The sequence below is a fragment of the Thalia democratica genome, chromosome 7 (genome assembly GCF_965202585.1).
Source record: "Thalia democratica chromosome 7, ktThaDemo2.hap1.1, whole genome shotgun sequence".
Lineage (NCBI taxonomy): Eukaryota > Metazoa > Chordata > Thaliacea > Salpida > Salpidae > Thalia > Thalia democratica.
This window is the reverse complement of record NC_139171.1, coordinates 51,297,879-51,313,254: the sequence shown is the minus strand read 5'-3', so window position 1 is coordinate 51,313,254 and position 15,376 is coordinate 51,297,879. Positions and strand designations below refer to the sequence as shown.

General features: G+C 28.7%; 1 protein-coding gene across 2 annotated transcripts; it reads right to left on the bottom strand.

The window, feature by feature from the left end:
- Nucleotides 1-5,291: 5,291 nt before the first annotated feature.
- LOC145840948 (uncharacterized) lies at nucleotides 5,292-6,800 on the bottom strand. 2 transcript variants are annotated; one of them, XM_082948305.1, is made up of 5 exons: nucleotides 6,713-6,800; nucleotides 6,235-6,393; nucleotides 5,899-6,051; nucleotides 5,505-5,640; nucleotides 5,292-5,394 (listed from the first exon to the last, which is right to left on the bottom strand). In XM_082948305.1, exons 1-4 carry the CDS (start codon nucleotides 6,759-6,761, stop codon nucleotides 5,528-5,530), a joined length of 474 nt encoding a protein of 157 aa, XP_082804431.1. In that variant the 5' UTR covers nucleotides 6,762-6,800; the 3' UTR covers nucleotides 5,292-5,394; nucleotides 5,505-5,527. The 2 variants fall into 2 exon arrangements, with proteins under 2 accessions (XP_082804431.1, XP_082804432.1); XM_082948306.1 differs by having other exon boundaries at nucleotides 5,505-5,637.
- Nucleotides 6,801-15,376: the final 8,576 nt, after the last annotated feature.

The window sequence follows — 15,376 nt, the reverse complement described above, 5'->3', positions numbered from 1 at the left end:
TGATGAAAAAACAACAACAAAGAAAGTTATATTTGTTTTAAGTATGCTCCTAATCCTATATTTATTCATTTTTCTGTCATCCACCAGCAAATTTATTTTCTATACGGTACTTTTATGCGTTGAATTTCCGTTGCTGTATTTTGTAGCAGAGTTCTTAAAATGCTGAAGGTTGTTATGCCAACCGAGTACAAGAGCGTATACGCTGTTGCTTGCTTCAAATTAAAATCTCACGCTCAAAAAAATAAAGCAATTCGTTATTACAAATTAGTTTTAAAGGTAGATTAAAGCAAAATGTGTTAAGTATATAAAGCAGGCCAGCCATTACTTTACACGTCTTTCGGGCCTGATTCTTTATGCACCATGCCTTTCTAAAAGTAATGTATTAAAGTTTTTCTAAATATGTTAATAGTTTAAACAAATTGAAATAGCTATTGTAAAACAAAACCGTTCATTTTTTCTTTTTCTTTCAGATTAAGAAAACAGTAATTTCAAACTTTAAAAATAGACATATCTAAGCTAATACAAATAATAATTCTAGTAATAAAGTTAGTAATAACGTAGATATGTACAATATTTCTAATTATACTAATCATATTAATAATAACAGTAATAATAAAAATAATAATCTTAATAATAGTAATAATAACAGTAATAATAATGATAATCCTAATAGTAAAAATTTTAATTATGGTAACAATAATGTAAAACATATTAAAACTTTAAACATTAAAGATATAAACTGTAATGATAACTTTAATATTAATGATAATGAAAATATCCATATCAATAGTACTAATAATATTGTAGATTATAATAATCAACGTATAACTAGAAGTATTTCTAAAATGATAAAAGAAAACTTAGAACAAGTAAGTGATAATAGCGCTAAAAGTATAAGCAAAATGCATAACAATAAAACTATAAAAAAATATTCAAAACCAACTAACCCTAATAGTAATAAGTTAAGTAATATGCCTAAAACATGTAATTGCCGTAAATTAAACAAAGATAACTGCCCATTAAAAGGTAATTGTTTAATTAAAAATGTAATTTATAAAGTTAAAGTTGAAAGTAAGGGCCCAGATAAAACTTATATCGGAAGTACAGCAGGTACTTTCAAGGATAGATATGCTAACCATAAACATACTTTTAGAAATATAAATAAAAAACAAAGCACGCGTTTATCGGATTATGTCTGGAGCTTTTTTCACAGGTACGGTAAAAGGCCAAACATGGAGTGGAGTATTGTTTCAAAGATCAAACATGCATCTAACGGAATAAGTAGAATTTTCCCAACTTGCAATACAGAAAGAGCAGTAATTGCAGCAGAAGATAAAGACCTACTTCTGAATAAGCGGCAAGATTTATCGAATATTTGTCCCCACAACCGACGATTCTACTTTAAATAACTCTGTCTACTTATGTACTAATTTATTTCACAACACTCACATTACAATTACATACACTTGCAAGCTTAATACTTCATGTTTTTAAGCTGTATAAATTATTGACCAATTTGTTAAATTTATTATGACGTAACATTTCTGCACAACTCAGTTTAATTTTCATTTTAAAAACTTGCCTATTCTTAGAGCTTTTTGAGGTTAGTGCCTACTTTTATTAAGTTTGTATTTTTTGTAGACAATTTTATAATTTTATGTTTTTATCCCAAACTTTGTTTTTTAACCATAAAGTTCATTTATAGTTACTACCTACATAAACACTATACATAATTATACATGCTTTTTCTGCTTTTTTTCTAATGTGTGTTAATATTTTATAGACTCCGTAGATCTGTTTTTAAATTTATTCGAAAGCAGTGAAACGCCGTTAGTTGAAATAAAGTTTTAGCACAAGAACATCTGTGGTAAATAGGTTTAATATATAAAGCAGCATTGATTTTTAGTTAAATTCTAATTTTAGGGAAAGTTTTTTTTATCGCTATAGTACTGTCGTTGTGGAAAAGTTAAATTAACATTGGTAGTCTATTGCAGTGATCGGCACGGTGTACACTGACGCACACTAGTGTACATGAAATTTCTTTTAGGGTGCACGAGACTTTTAAGGTGCATGAAACTTATTTTGGGGTACATGAATTTTTTTTCGCGCAGAAACTAAATTAAAGTTTTTTTTTATCTTTCTACATTTAAGACATGTTTAACCTTGATATCTAATTGACCATTTTGTTGTTAATAAAACGACCATTTTTGTACTCTCCTAGTTCTATTTTGTTACATTATGTAAAAACTCTTCCATCCTTAGCCGCCCAAAGAAAAACCGAAGTGAGCAAATCTCATAGATTCTTAAAACAAAATAAAATGGTTAGTAATCTACTAATGTTTAATTTCATTAACTCTTATTGTTTAAAAGCGTTTTGCTACATTAAAAATCACTATATTAATCAGCTTAATCAACTGACATTTGACAAAAAATTAGTTAGACCAAAAAAATTCAATTATTTTTTACTTATAATAAAATTAAAGCATAGGTAGGGTCAATAACATCAGGGCTGTCACATATTTAGTTCTCTAAGAATAATTAAGTCTTGTTTTAAATCATGAAAAACCTAGACGAACTGAGGCTAGTTTTAATATATTTACAAAAACTTTATTTAACTAAATATTTTAATTTACTATTCAATAAAAAGTACAAAGAATACTGATTATTAATTGGGGTAGTGGCAATGTATTATATTAATTTAGTTAGTATTTTAGACCTAGGTGATACAAGTAAAATATTGTTGTAAAAATTAGATCACCGATATTACAAGTTTATTGAAATGGATAGGGTAAACTGGTAAATTTAAGGTTAGTGTGTAAAAATTAACTAGGTGTTACCGAATTATTAGTGAAAAAACGATTAAAAGTGTTTACATATTCTTAAACACTAGCGGCACTAAAGAATGCAAATTGGGGTGCACAGAATTTTAATTTTGTGATTTAGGGTTCAAGGATTTGAAGTAGCGTGCCGACCACTGGTCTATTGTATATACAAAAATAAAAACTTAAGAATAAAATTAATGATGAATTTTACCAAAGAAAATATCATTTTATTAGCTTGCAGAAATCTGACTTAATAAAGCCCTATTTCCAAACATCATAGCATTTACTATTTTTAAGTAAAATACAGTTTTTTGTTAAATATATTGCATCATTTCAACTTTCTTACTTATACTTGCATTCAAAATTAATAAGTTAATTAATTACTTTAAGTTTGTTTTATCATAAACAAGCTCTCATTACTTTTAAACGTGATAAAACTAATAAGGAACTGTTTATTGATTTTATTTTATTTTTAAGTCAAGGTGTTCTATTTTGCTTGTTTATCTCCTACTTTTTACTTTATGTTTAGGAATTAACAGTTACAGGACTAACGAAACCAGTCTAAAGCAGCCCTGCTATTGAACAAATATCAATATTTATAAGTAGTTTCTTACAGATTTATTTTAACTTAATTAGGTTTAAATCTATTGATATTGCTAAAATCTTAATCCATTATTAAATATGCTTTGTTATGTTGTTTTTATAGTTTTAAAGTATTACTTTATTGAAAAAAACGCTCAAAATATTCGGTTTAGGACCTGGTGCACGAATAACCTTTCGGTCATCGAGTCGTACACCACGGTTACCTATATGTTTAATATATATGTATGCAGATATGTGTGTATATATATATATATATATATATAAAGAAAAAATACTATATTCAGATTAACTAATTCACCTTCCACAGAGCCGTATTGAAGGACTTTTAAGTTGATTATCTAGAAAATTCAAATTAAAAATGAACTATACACATCTTTCATAAAAACAATGCTACCCCTTAAATGTTTTTTTTATTTTCTAACTAAGTGGCAAACGTATTTATATGCATAAATACAAAATAAAACTGAAATAACCAAACAATTTTTTTGTTCACTGAGCCCATTTGAAAACGTTTAAAAATTCTTTTGTTTCAAGTTTCAAAATTTAAAGTTATATAAAACAGACGTCACGTCACAATGCTTTTATAATGCATTCTTTGGGGGTCAGTTTTCAGACTTAATAACTGAAGATTGATAACATGAAACTAGGTTTTATGTATTTTTCTAATGTTTGCATTTTGCAATATACTAATTAACATGAATACATAATGTACTGTTATTTGTAAAATAAGTTAGTAAAAATATTAGTCTCTGCTAAATTTTTACTTAATCTTTTCTACCTAAGTTAAGTCAGTTGTCTAGATGATCCAGACATTATTTACAAACTAAGATCCAAAAAGATTCATATTTTTCGTAATGTGTTGCGGCCAGACCATGATCAAGTTCAGGGATTGGTAAAATAAAGTTCTATAAGCTAAATTCTGAGGCCCGCGAGGTACTTTTTAGCTTAAATGGTACTATTTTTAAACATTAAAAAGAAAATAAAGACAGTAAAAACCTTCAAATAAGCTCTTTATTTAAAAATAACTTTTTACTAGTCCTCTTTTATTGCTTACTTTATGATACTTTTAGCATTAACACTGATTTAATGTAAAACGAGTGAAGTTTCTTTGTTTATTTTAAATTTTACGATATAATTTTTAAAATAAAGTGACCATAAAGGAGTGTTGTACTCTAGCTTAAGACTAAAGTAAATCGTAATTAATTTAGTTAGAATAGTAATTGTATTAGGTTTGAAACTTTATTAAATAAGATAAATTTTTCAAGGTCTTCTGAAAACTAAAAAAGTGTTTAACGATAAACTATACTACAGTAACTGCATTCAATTTTTCAAATACTTAAGGTTCGTTGTTTTTAACAATTCTTAAAGATTTCCATATTAAGTTATTTCAAGTTCTTTTAAAAATTATTAAAATTTTTTGTTTAAACATTCAAAGCACTATATTTCAAACGTTAGTTTTATCAATATTTTGTAACATTAACTTTTAACAACTTCTTATCTACAGCAGATAAGACACTATTAAAGCAACAAGATAACTAGCAAAAGCTAAAAATCTAAGTATAAGTAATAAACGCTAACACTATGCTTATAATGAGAAAACTTAAAAAGTGTGAAATCATTTTTGTTTTCATAATTTTTAAATATTGTACAAGTCATAATATAAGAAACATGTTTAGTTAAAGTTCATTTTGATTTTTTTATAAAACTTTTAATGTCAAAACTTTATGGTTTAAGCTGCCTGTTACAAACTGTTAAGTAATTTTCAGTTTCCATGTCTGTGAACTTTATACATTATATTCCTACAAAAATGAAACTTTTTCTTCGCTCTAAATAAAAAAACAATTTTTTACTAAATTAAAAACAACATTTTTTTATGCCGTTGCTCTTTTATTTATGATAAAAAAGTATATAATGAAATAAAACAAAGCATGTAAAACTCAAGGCAATCTTCTTTGCGTTTTCCGAAAACCTGAAAAAATAACTTAGTTACTGAACGGAAAGTTTAATTAAGAATAACTTTTATTTTGATACTTAATTTTTAAATGTTTTAAAATAAATTTCATTATTGTGCATTCTCACCGTGAAATAGTGACGAGTTGAGCTTATTCGTCGCCATCTTCTGTTGGTGGTTCGGGGCAACCGCTTTCCATGCAGCCATTCACACACTCGCAATCACTTGCGCAATTTCTTTCGCACTCGGCATTTTCATAACCTTCTAAATAAGAAATAAAAGTTGTAGTATATTTCTGTTTTTTTCTTAGTTTAAAAAAATTGTCAGGTATTTTTTATCGTTTTGTATTTTACAAAAATTTTTGTTTTGATGAACATAGCTTAGTTTCTAAAGAACTTCTAATTAAAACTTTTAAAAACAGTAATTATCTAGACAGATAGAGAAATTATACAAGTGCAGTTTTGTTAAACAAACTAGCACAATTAAATTAGAATTCATGTTATTCAAAATAAAATGACTAACTGCATCTCAAACAATTGAGGCATTTCATTGCACTGCACTCTTCATTTGCTGCAACGCACTCGTTCGCGCAACTGCATTCTTCCTTGCACTGATCTATGCAAGGGAAAGCGCATCTCGTGTCATTGTTACAAGCTTCGCATCTTCCAAATAACCCTGTGAAAACAAATGATGATTAAGAGAAGTTGAAATAAAATCAACTAAAAATTCCTACTAAAAGTTTAAAGTTAACTTTCGTTTCTATTATCTTGCAGAAATAACATCAGTGTTTCATTGTTAATTTTGAAACTTTGTAATTTGATTTGACAGAAACAATGCATCACTCAAAGTTGAACTTACTGCATCCTTTTTCTTCACGGCAATCTCTACAGTCGGACCTTGAACCGCACTGAATGGTATCGTCTGCGAGGGATTCGTTTCTCAACTTTCGCACGCACTTTTGGACGCAGAACCTCTGGAAAGGGTTCTTGCCCTTGCCGCCTCGTCTGGCAAGCGAAGCTGAAAGTTTAATTGTATTAACTTAACTACACTTACAAGGATTTTTCTATCAATTTAAACTCATGGTTTTATTGATTTGTAAATAATTGTGAACAACGTGAAATAAAAATGTAAAATTTTTGCTTAAACAAGTATTATTGTGGTAATACATTATTTAGGTTTGCACAAAACTTTTAAGTTGACGCACTTAATTATGTTTGTACAACTAAAACTTTCATTTTGATTAATTAAGTTTGTAAAATATGTTACTAAATACATTTTAGACTAAAAGAAAAAATTATAAAGCCATAAATCATTATGAAATAGATTAATAAAATACCTTCCAAACAGATAAGTGCAATAACTGCTATCAGAAATAATCCTCTCATGTTTATTCAATTTAAAATTAAATGTTATATCTTAAACCTAAAGTTGTTACAATCAAAATATTAGTTTACCTTTTAGTTAGGTTTATTTAGTTCAACTATAATTTATTCCCACTTTTAGGTATCTAACACGAGATTATAATACTAGTATGCTAAAACTTATTGTTTTTGTACGTTTTTCAGTTTCAAACACTTTAAAACCTTGATTTACAGATTAAAAACAATACTTAAAACCTGCAAAAATTAAATACATATTGTAAAAAAACAACATACAAAAATTTAAATGATAAAACATTTATTTTTTTATATAAGAACTGTTTTATAAAAGTTTAAGCTAAAAATCTAAGTAAGCAACGTTAGTTAGCTGGCTTAAGTGGTTTAAGAACCATTCAAAATAAACTTAATTTAATAAAGGTTTTGATAAAAATGACTTGTAAATATGCTTTATAAGTATTAAGTCGATGACACAAATAGCATCACAAGTAGTTGTTTAATTTTGATTGGCTGAACTAACAAGGAAATAAACTAAAACAACATGTGAAAGTGATTCATTTTGCCATTGACGTAAATAACTAACAAACGTTGTTTAACCTTTAGCAGGCTAAAATTCTATTGTTTTACATAAAAGTTATCTTATATTTACAGTTTCATCAAAACTTAAACACTTTATATATAGAAAAATTTATTTTAATTTTTTGGCCTTAGTTTATTTTGCGACTAATTACAAAGATAGTTTAAAACATAACTGAAAACTTTTGTAAACTTTTAACATTAACAGTAAAATATATTTTAAAACATTAATTTGTATCTTATTAAAGACTTAGATTTTATTTGAAAATATGTACTGAATTTGAGTTTACAAAAATAAAATACTTAGTCACTGTTTGTTTACGTATTTGTATACTTATTTTTGCATATTTTTGTAATTTTTTTATGTACTAATAAGTGATACTAAGTCTTATTATGTTCTTATTTACTTGTTTATTCTATATTTTAAGTGGTTTAAGGTTAATAAGATGTTGTAATCATTTAATATTTATAATTTAGCACAATTAATGGTTAATGTTTTTCCTTTTGATAATTGTGATTTTGGTGATTTTTATGATTTTTGTGCCGAAACGTGTTGCTCGAAAGCTTCCAGTTGGCAGACCCACGGGGCGGGTGTAGACGTAGAACGGCAGAAATGCCGAAGGGCTTCGAGAACGGTCCAGAAAATAGAGGTCGGTGAACCCGAACGGCAAGGACCATGATGTTTCATAAAACATGTGCTTCGCATTAGCATCATTTTGGATTTAAAAGTTAATATAAATGTTATGCGAAAAGTATCAATTACAAATAAATCTAAAAAATATAATAAAAAGCAGTAGTATTTACTTTGGAGTAATTGCTTTAAAAAAGGTATACAGTAGAACAACATGTATTAAGATTTTGCTTTTTAGGTCTAGCAGAAGTTCAAATTGAACTTTGTAATAGTATCGTTGTACTAAACTAGTATTTTTAGTCTTTCACCTTAAACAATATTTTTTTAGTTATTATACATCTTTTCTTTTTAGAATTTATATAACAGTCATTAAGCGTTTAATTTAAAAATCTTACAACGTTTTATTTACAATTTGTTTTACTATCAATTTTATTGTTAATTTTTTGTTTAGTTATACCTATAAAGTTTGAAACTGCAAGTAGTTGTTTTTGTATAATGAATTGCAAAATTATATTAGTCATTTATAATATGATTTTTAGCAAAAAATATAATACAAAACTAAAAACAATTTTTATAGTAAAAAAGTATAGTTTATAAATGTATAAAATTCATAATTGTTGTAAAATTCAAATACAAAGCAATAAATGACTATGTTTTCATTAAATAACTTTATTAACAAATTTAGGGTTGCTCAAAAATTAACTTAATTCTTTATTAAAACAATATTTATGTTTTTAAAAAGTTTAAACGTTTAAAAAATTGGATGTAAAACTGTTCAAAGTCAGCAAGAAAGTGTTAGTTTTCCAAACTTTTGTAAAAATACAGTAATAAATTATGATAATGTTTTGCAGTTATTTAAAAATGAAACAGGTTTGACAAACCTTCTATTATATCTATCTAAAAGCACATTTATAATTTTATCAATCTAAAGATAATTTTTTTAGTCAATAAAAGAAAAATATTATCAAAAATATTAAATAATGTTACTTAGACACAAAAAAGTACTTAATTTTTAGTTTTTTAGAGATACAACTTTTAACTTTATGACCTAAAAGTAATGCTATGGAGATATTAAAAAAAAATTAGACAAAAATATTATCGTAAGAGTATTTTTAAAGTTCATGGATTATAGAAAAAACATATTAAAAATAAAATAATTTAAATTTAACAAAAATGAAACAACTTAATTTCGAAAATAAATTTAATTAGTTTTTGTAATATTTCGTTTTCATGACTTGTTATTTTAACTTTCCTATCCCTTTCATTATAATTTGTTATTTATAAACCTAAGCAATTAGAAAAATGAATTATTTATTTTTTAATTTTTTATATTTTAAATCAATGGTTAGTTATTAAACAGTGCTAATTAAAGTTTGTAGAACTTGAGTTTTTTACATGGTAGTCGAATTGTTATTAAAACATTAGATAAAATTTACCAAAATATCAAAACTAAAAACATAATTTAACAGCTTGGTAAAATGGCTTTGTATTACATTCAACGTTGCTTTATACTAGTTTATGAAGATTCTTACTTTTTAGAGTTTGATCTCACTGCACTTTCAAAGATAATTTAAAGTTGCAAATTACGAATTGATTCCGAAAAAGAAGCAATAAACGCCGCTGAAAACTGGGTGGGCTACGATTTTGAAAAATAAAGAAAATTTGCAAAATATTTTCTGTCAAAAGCTCGCCTCAACTTGCAGTCAGATCGAGCATTGAGAAGTGTTTAAGCTAAAAATAGTTGGTTGAGCAAAATAGACGGCTGTGTTTTATTACTAAGAGGAACAGGAACAGTTTTTATCCAAACAATTCAACACTTTCATACCAAACTAGATATTGCAGTAATTATATGTTTGACGTATTCTCCAATGGTGGATTACTGACTTGAAAACCAGACAGCTATAGCTATACGAACTAGTTACAGCATCAAAAACATCGCCGACAAGAGCTCCAAGGATTTCAAAGGTCTTGCTCCGATGAGACTCAAAAGAAGATCGCACGGATCGGTTTACTGCAGAGGATCAGTTTACGTGTTCGGGGGTTTTGACGATAACGGCAACTTCGTGGCTCTTGTTGAAAAATACTCCTTGAAAATCAAAACTTGGCAAAATGTAAGCAGAATTTTCCATTGTCAATGCTGATTCTATGCTTGCTCTTCACGGATCAAACTTTGGTCATGGAAGGTCGCAACAAAAAAGAAAACAATTTGGATTACTGCGCAAAGTTCGGCACGAAGTGCAAACGGTGGAAAAACATTTCAAAAATGAACAAGAAAAATTTCGGCTTGCGCCGTTTTTGAAGGGAGAGTCGATGTTTCCGGCGGGAGGAATGCGCACATTATGGTCAACAGTCAAGTAGGAATGAGCACTGTCGAGGATTACGACGCCATAAGCGACATGTGGTCACCAATGCCCAACATGGTTGAAAGAAGAAGCGGTCATAGTTCGAATGCCGTGAAAACAAACTGTTTTTGTTTGGAAACGCGTACTATTATGCTGGGACATGTCGTGGGTTAGAACGCTGGAGCTGTAGCTCAACCTAAAAAAATGAAAAATTATGCATTTTTTTTTCTTAATTTTAGAGTTGCCTTTTTACACGCTGCTTTAAATGGGCCCTGCTTTAGCTGTAAAACCCCAAACTACGTCAAATTGTCGCAGTATTCACGCGATAAATATATTTAAAAGCGGATGTTGTAAATTGTTTTACGCAGTTTTCGTGACGTGCTTCCAGTATTGAAAAAAAACATCTTTTTATTGTTAGGAGTTAATTTCTTTTCAATGCATACGTAAGAAAAAAGAAGTTTTCTTTGTTTTTGATATAAAATAAACAACATTTTGAAAGTTATGAGTATTTGGCATAGCATTCGGCAGTTATTGGTGTGCTTAAGTAAAATGGATTACAAACACGTTAAATTTAAGATGCTTTCTTGATTAAGTTATAAGATATTTATTAGTATTTTATTATTATTTGTGTTTAACTGTAGTTTTAGTAAAGTGTGATGTAGCTATAATGTATCTTTGTGTTTCTTTAGTTTATGTAAATAAAATATAAGTGTTGATCGATTGTTGTATTAATCTGCTTTACTTTTCCCTTCTACCCTTAAGAACATCTATTTAAGATATTAGACACCACGTCGGGTTCTCTTAATAAGATAAAAGTAATTTTATTTTAAAGGTGAGGAGTAAAGCTAAAAAAGAATATAAAACATTATATAAGCTTAAAATTAAAATAAACAACAGTTATGTTATCATGAAGTTGTACAAAAACTACAGCCAAATGTGTACATGAATGTCGTTAAATTCTCTGCTAAGTTAGTCTTTTAAAAATGTTTATATTTAATGTTCAAAATGTTCGTAGTTGTAGAGCTGCAAGCTCAATCTGTGTCAGCTGTATCTTAAATGTTTACAAGTTTTCAATACAAAAAATGTTAAAAACTTTAATTCTGGAACTGCATGAACTTGCAGCTCTATAAGAATTAAATCATGGTTGTCCATGAAAATTTACTATAACGCGAGAACAATAAGAGAAGTTGAACTCGAGCAAAGGCAACTCGGGCAGGGAAACTCGAGCAGGGGCAACCTAGTTTTTTTAAATTACTTGCAGTTTTTTTTGTTGTTTATTACTAGGTAGACAAGTCATAAAAATAAAATAGTAAATTTATAGTTGTGAAAATACAGAAACTTACATGGACATAAACAGAAATAAAAGTAGCTATAGTTGTTAAGAAAGGGTAATAATATACAAAGGTATGAGATATGTGTTTTTTATCAGTATTTTTTTATTTTTATTTATTATTAAATTAATTTGTTCAATTTTTTTCTCTGAAAAGTTTGCTATTTAATTGTATTACCTTTATGACTTTAATCTAAATGTTTCAAAGTAGGGGATTTTTTTTAATTTGACAATGTCAATCTGCAGCACCCTCTAATAAAAAGACCACGCGATGCCACTGCTATTATGTAAAGGAATCGTGTGAGGTTCTTGACTCAACCTGCGGAGTGTTTGTTTTCTTATTATCTCCCGAGTTCGATGGCGCTCAGTTTGAAACTCGTGACTGACACTTCCTCAACCGGAAGCAAGCTTGTATCGGTCGGCTGGCGAACAGCAGTTCTTTTGTGCTATGACGCTGAGAACAATGAGTGGTCTGAAGAACTGTTTGACGCGACCGAATACAAATTGAAATTCAGTTGCACGCTCGTAGCTCAGACGGAGTATTTAGTACAATCGCTGTTGCGTTGTTTCATTTCTATTAGGTTGTCTTTTTCTTGTAGCTAACGAAAATCTTATTAAGTTTAGATATCTAAAATTCTTTTTTAATTACCTTAACATTTTTTAAAGCAACTTAAGTACCTTGCACATTTAAAACCCATATTATACTGCCTTATTAAGTTTTGTAAACTTCGTGCAGATTAATAAATTTTCTGATTCTCATAAGTTTTCTTTTTATTTTATATAAAAAATATATATACCTAAACTATAATGTTTTATTTTAAGTTATCAATAAAAAGTTATCTTATAAAAAACTGTTTAAACTTTAACGCTCGTTATAAAACAGTTAGTTTTTATCAAAACTTGCAATTCTATTTTTTAGTTTCAGGTTTTTTTTTCTTAGAAATATATAGCTTACTAATAAAAATATTTTTCTACTAAAACGGTATCGTTAAAGATTAACTTAATTTTACTTTGTTATATTTTAAATGTGACAGTAAGCTTACACCGTTACGAAAATGTTTATCATAGCTTTTCATAAAGTACCTTTTGTTTTTTTTTTAAGAATTTTTTGTTTAAAAAAAAGGTTACTTGAATAAATGTATATTAAAAAAATAAATCTTTTAAACTGTACCCTAATCTGAAGGTTTTATTAGGAACTGTCCAGATGTTAAAATGATATTTATGGAAAGATTTGACTTTATAACTTGTGTTTCGTTTAACAAATCAATGTGGAAAAAAATATACCCTATGCACTTGAAACACATATGTTTAAAATTTACAAAATATTTATTTAAACTACCGTAGTATAAAAATAGATAACATAAAACAACTTTTAGATGATTTCGAAATCTAATCTTAGTATTATGATAATTAATTTTACATAAACTTGCATTTCATGATAAACTAACTTGAAACAATTCATCAAACTTGGTTTTCATACAAATATATTTTTTACTTTACTTTTATTGACCCTTAAATTTTACAAAGTTTTAAACCGTTAATTTTTTGTATTTAAACTTAAAAACTCCAGTAAAGCACGTATTTGAAGAAATATAATAATATCTGTTTGATTCGTTTAGATTTTAAGTAAGTTTGACTTATAGCAACGCAAAAACCTATTTGCAAGCAAAATTATTATTATACAAAATGACAAACTCTTAGAAGATGAATTTGTATTGTAAAAAAAGAAAAAAAGGTTTAAAAAAGTTGTGAGGTTCTTAAATAAAGCTGTAATCGTCATAACTCCAAAGACTGAACACCAAATCGGCTTTTCCCTTGTCCATCAGATCGATGACCAGCCTGGTGATTATCTCGTTCACGCCGCAGCTTGCCAGCTGGTTCAGCGCCCACGTGTAAAACACAAAGTACACCTGCTCGGAGTAGTTTCTCAGGTGGGGATTTTGCAGCGAGGTCTTGTATATCTCGTTGGTCACCCCCACCGAGACCCTCACCTGCTGCAGGTTGGACTTGCTGGTGGTGTAGTCGCTGATGCGGTTTACCAGCCGCGCCAGCTTCCACGGCAGCGGCGCCTGGAAGTCGTGCCGCTCCCTGCTGGCGTACTGCCGGTTGAACTTGCACTCGTGCCGCTTGCTCGAACCCGTGATCCAGTTGATCTTGCACTCGGCGCAGTGGAAGATCATCTGCGAGTGCTGCACGTGGAAGTTGTTCAGGGAGCCCTTCTTCGCGGGCTTCTCGCCGAAACCGCTCTGATCCTTGCTCGGTCTTTCATCGAAGCCCCTTTCGTTGGGAAAGCTCGAGTTGCCTTGCTGTTTGACGTTTTTCGTCGGCACTTGCGCGGGGTTGTACTCGCTCTGCTGGCTCAGCGCTTGGAAGTACTTTGAAGGCCTGAGGCTGGTCGTCTTTCTCGCGATGAAGCTGCAAGGCTGGGGTTTGACGTCGTAACGAGCGGAGAACCTTTCTAATTGGTTGATCACATCGCTGAAGAGGTGCGTTAAACTTTTTTTTTGCTGAGGCTTCACCTCGATATTCGTGAACTGCTTGCTTTGTATTTTCGTGGTGAAGTAGGGCACCGTCAGGTTGCAGTTTATTTCGTTGATTCGGTCGTCGATTTCTTTCGTGTACAAGTTGCTGTTGACGTTGTAGTTGTACGTCATTTCCGCTAAGTTGAATTTTTCGCGTAAAAAGAAAGTTTCTTGGTTGGGCTGTAGTTGCTGAAGCATCTGAAAAAGTTGACATTTGAATGTCGAGTTACGAAACTAAATTGTTGTATAGTTTGAATTGAAAATATTACTTAACAAATAATTGTCTCAATGAACAAAATGCAGAAAGTCTAAGAATAAAATAGCAAATATAAAATATTTTTAACTAGTGTTTTTATTCGATCTACAATGTTTCGCTGTAATAACAGCTCTTAAGAGTGTAATTATATGAAAGCAAAATTTCAAAGGCTAAACAATGTTTATGTAGAAGTAAAATTAAAATTATACAATACAAAGCTTATATCATAGTTTAAACTTTTAATTTAAAGTATGAAAAACAAAACAAAACTTTATGTCATGTGATACCTTGTTTATTAGTAACTTATAATCAAAAGCAGACACAAGCGAGTGCAAACAGCTATTGATTACGAAAATTTATCATCTATTTTTTCTACCACTACAAACTATAAACTTTTAGTTGAAAAACTTAATTATAAAGAAAACTTTTATAGTTACTTAAAATGGTTTAGTTTTTTAAACAACAACAACTTATTTGTAGAAAAGTTACTTGATACACAAACATTTTTAAAGCTTAAACTTAAATAAATACACATATATATGTATTTAATTAGCAGATACTTGAATTTACATTTGTAACATATAAACCAAAAATGATCCAAAGTTTATCTTAAATTTAAAATTTTGTCGGCCAACTCAAACAAATCTTAAAAAGTATTACAAAGTATAAAAAAGTGTTTATGTTGTCCCACCGTTTTGTAAAGTTATGTGAGATAGAAGTACATAGAAAAACTTTGTATAAGTTTTAACCTTAAATGAAGACCTTACATACCCATAATAACAACAACTGCTCAAATAATGGTTAAATATTAGGTTATAAGTTATAGTGAAAGGTGATAGTAAATCCATTTTTTTAAGTATGGTATTAGGAGCTTCTGGTTATATTGAAAATTGTAGCCTTTGGAAAAATACAACGATAAAAATTTATAACTTAAAAACTTTAAAATAATGGCATAACAAGCTAAGCT

Bases quoted from the DNA above. Each gene is read 5' to 3' on its own strand.
- LOC145840948 (XM_082948305.1), bottom strand. From the start codon at position 6,761: ATGAGAGGATTATTTCTGATAGCAGTTATTGCACTTATCTGTTTGGAA. The intron at 6,394-6,712 runs GTATTTTATTAA...TTAAACTTTCAG, and splicing joins TGCACTTATCTGTTTGGAAG to CTTCGCTTGCCAGACGAGGC. The intron at 5,641-5,898 runs GTTAGTCATTTT...TTTCTTATTTAG, and splicing joins CCTCAATTGTTTGAGATGCA to AAGGTTATGAAAATGCCGAG.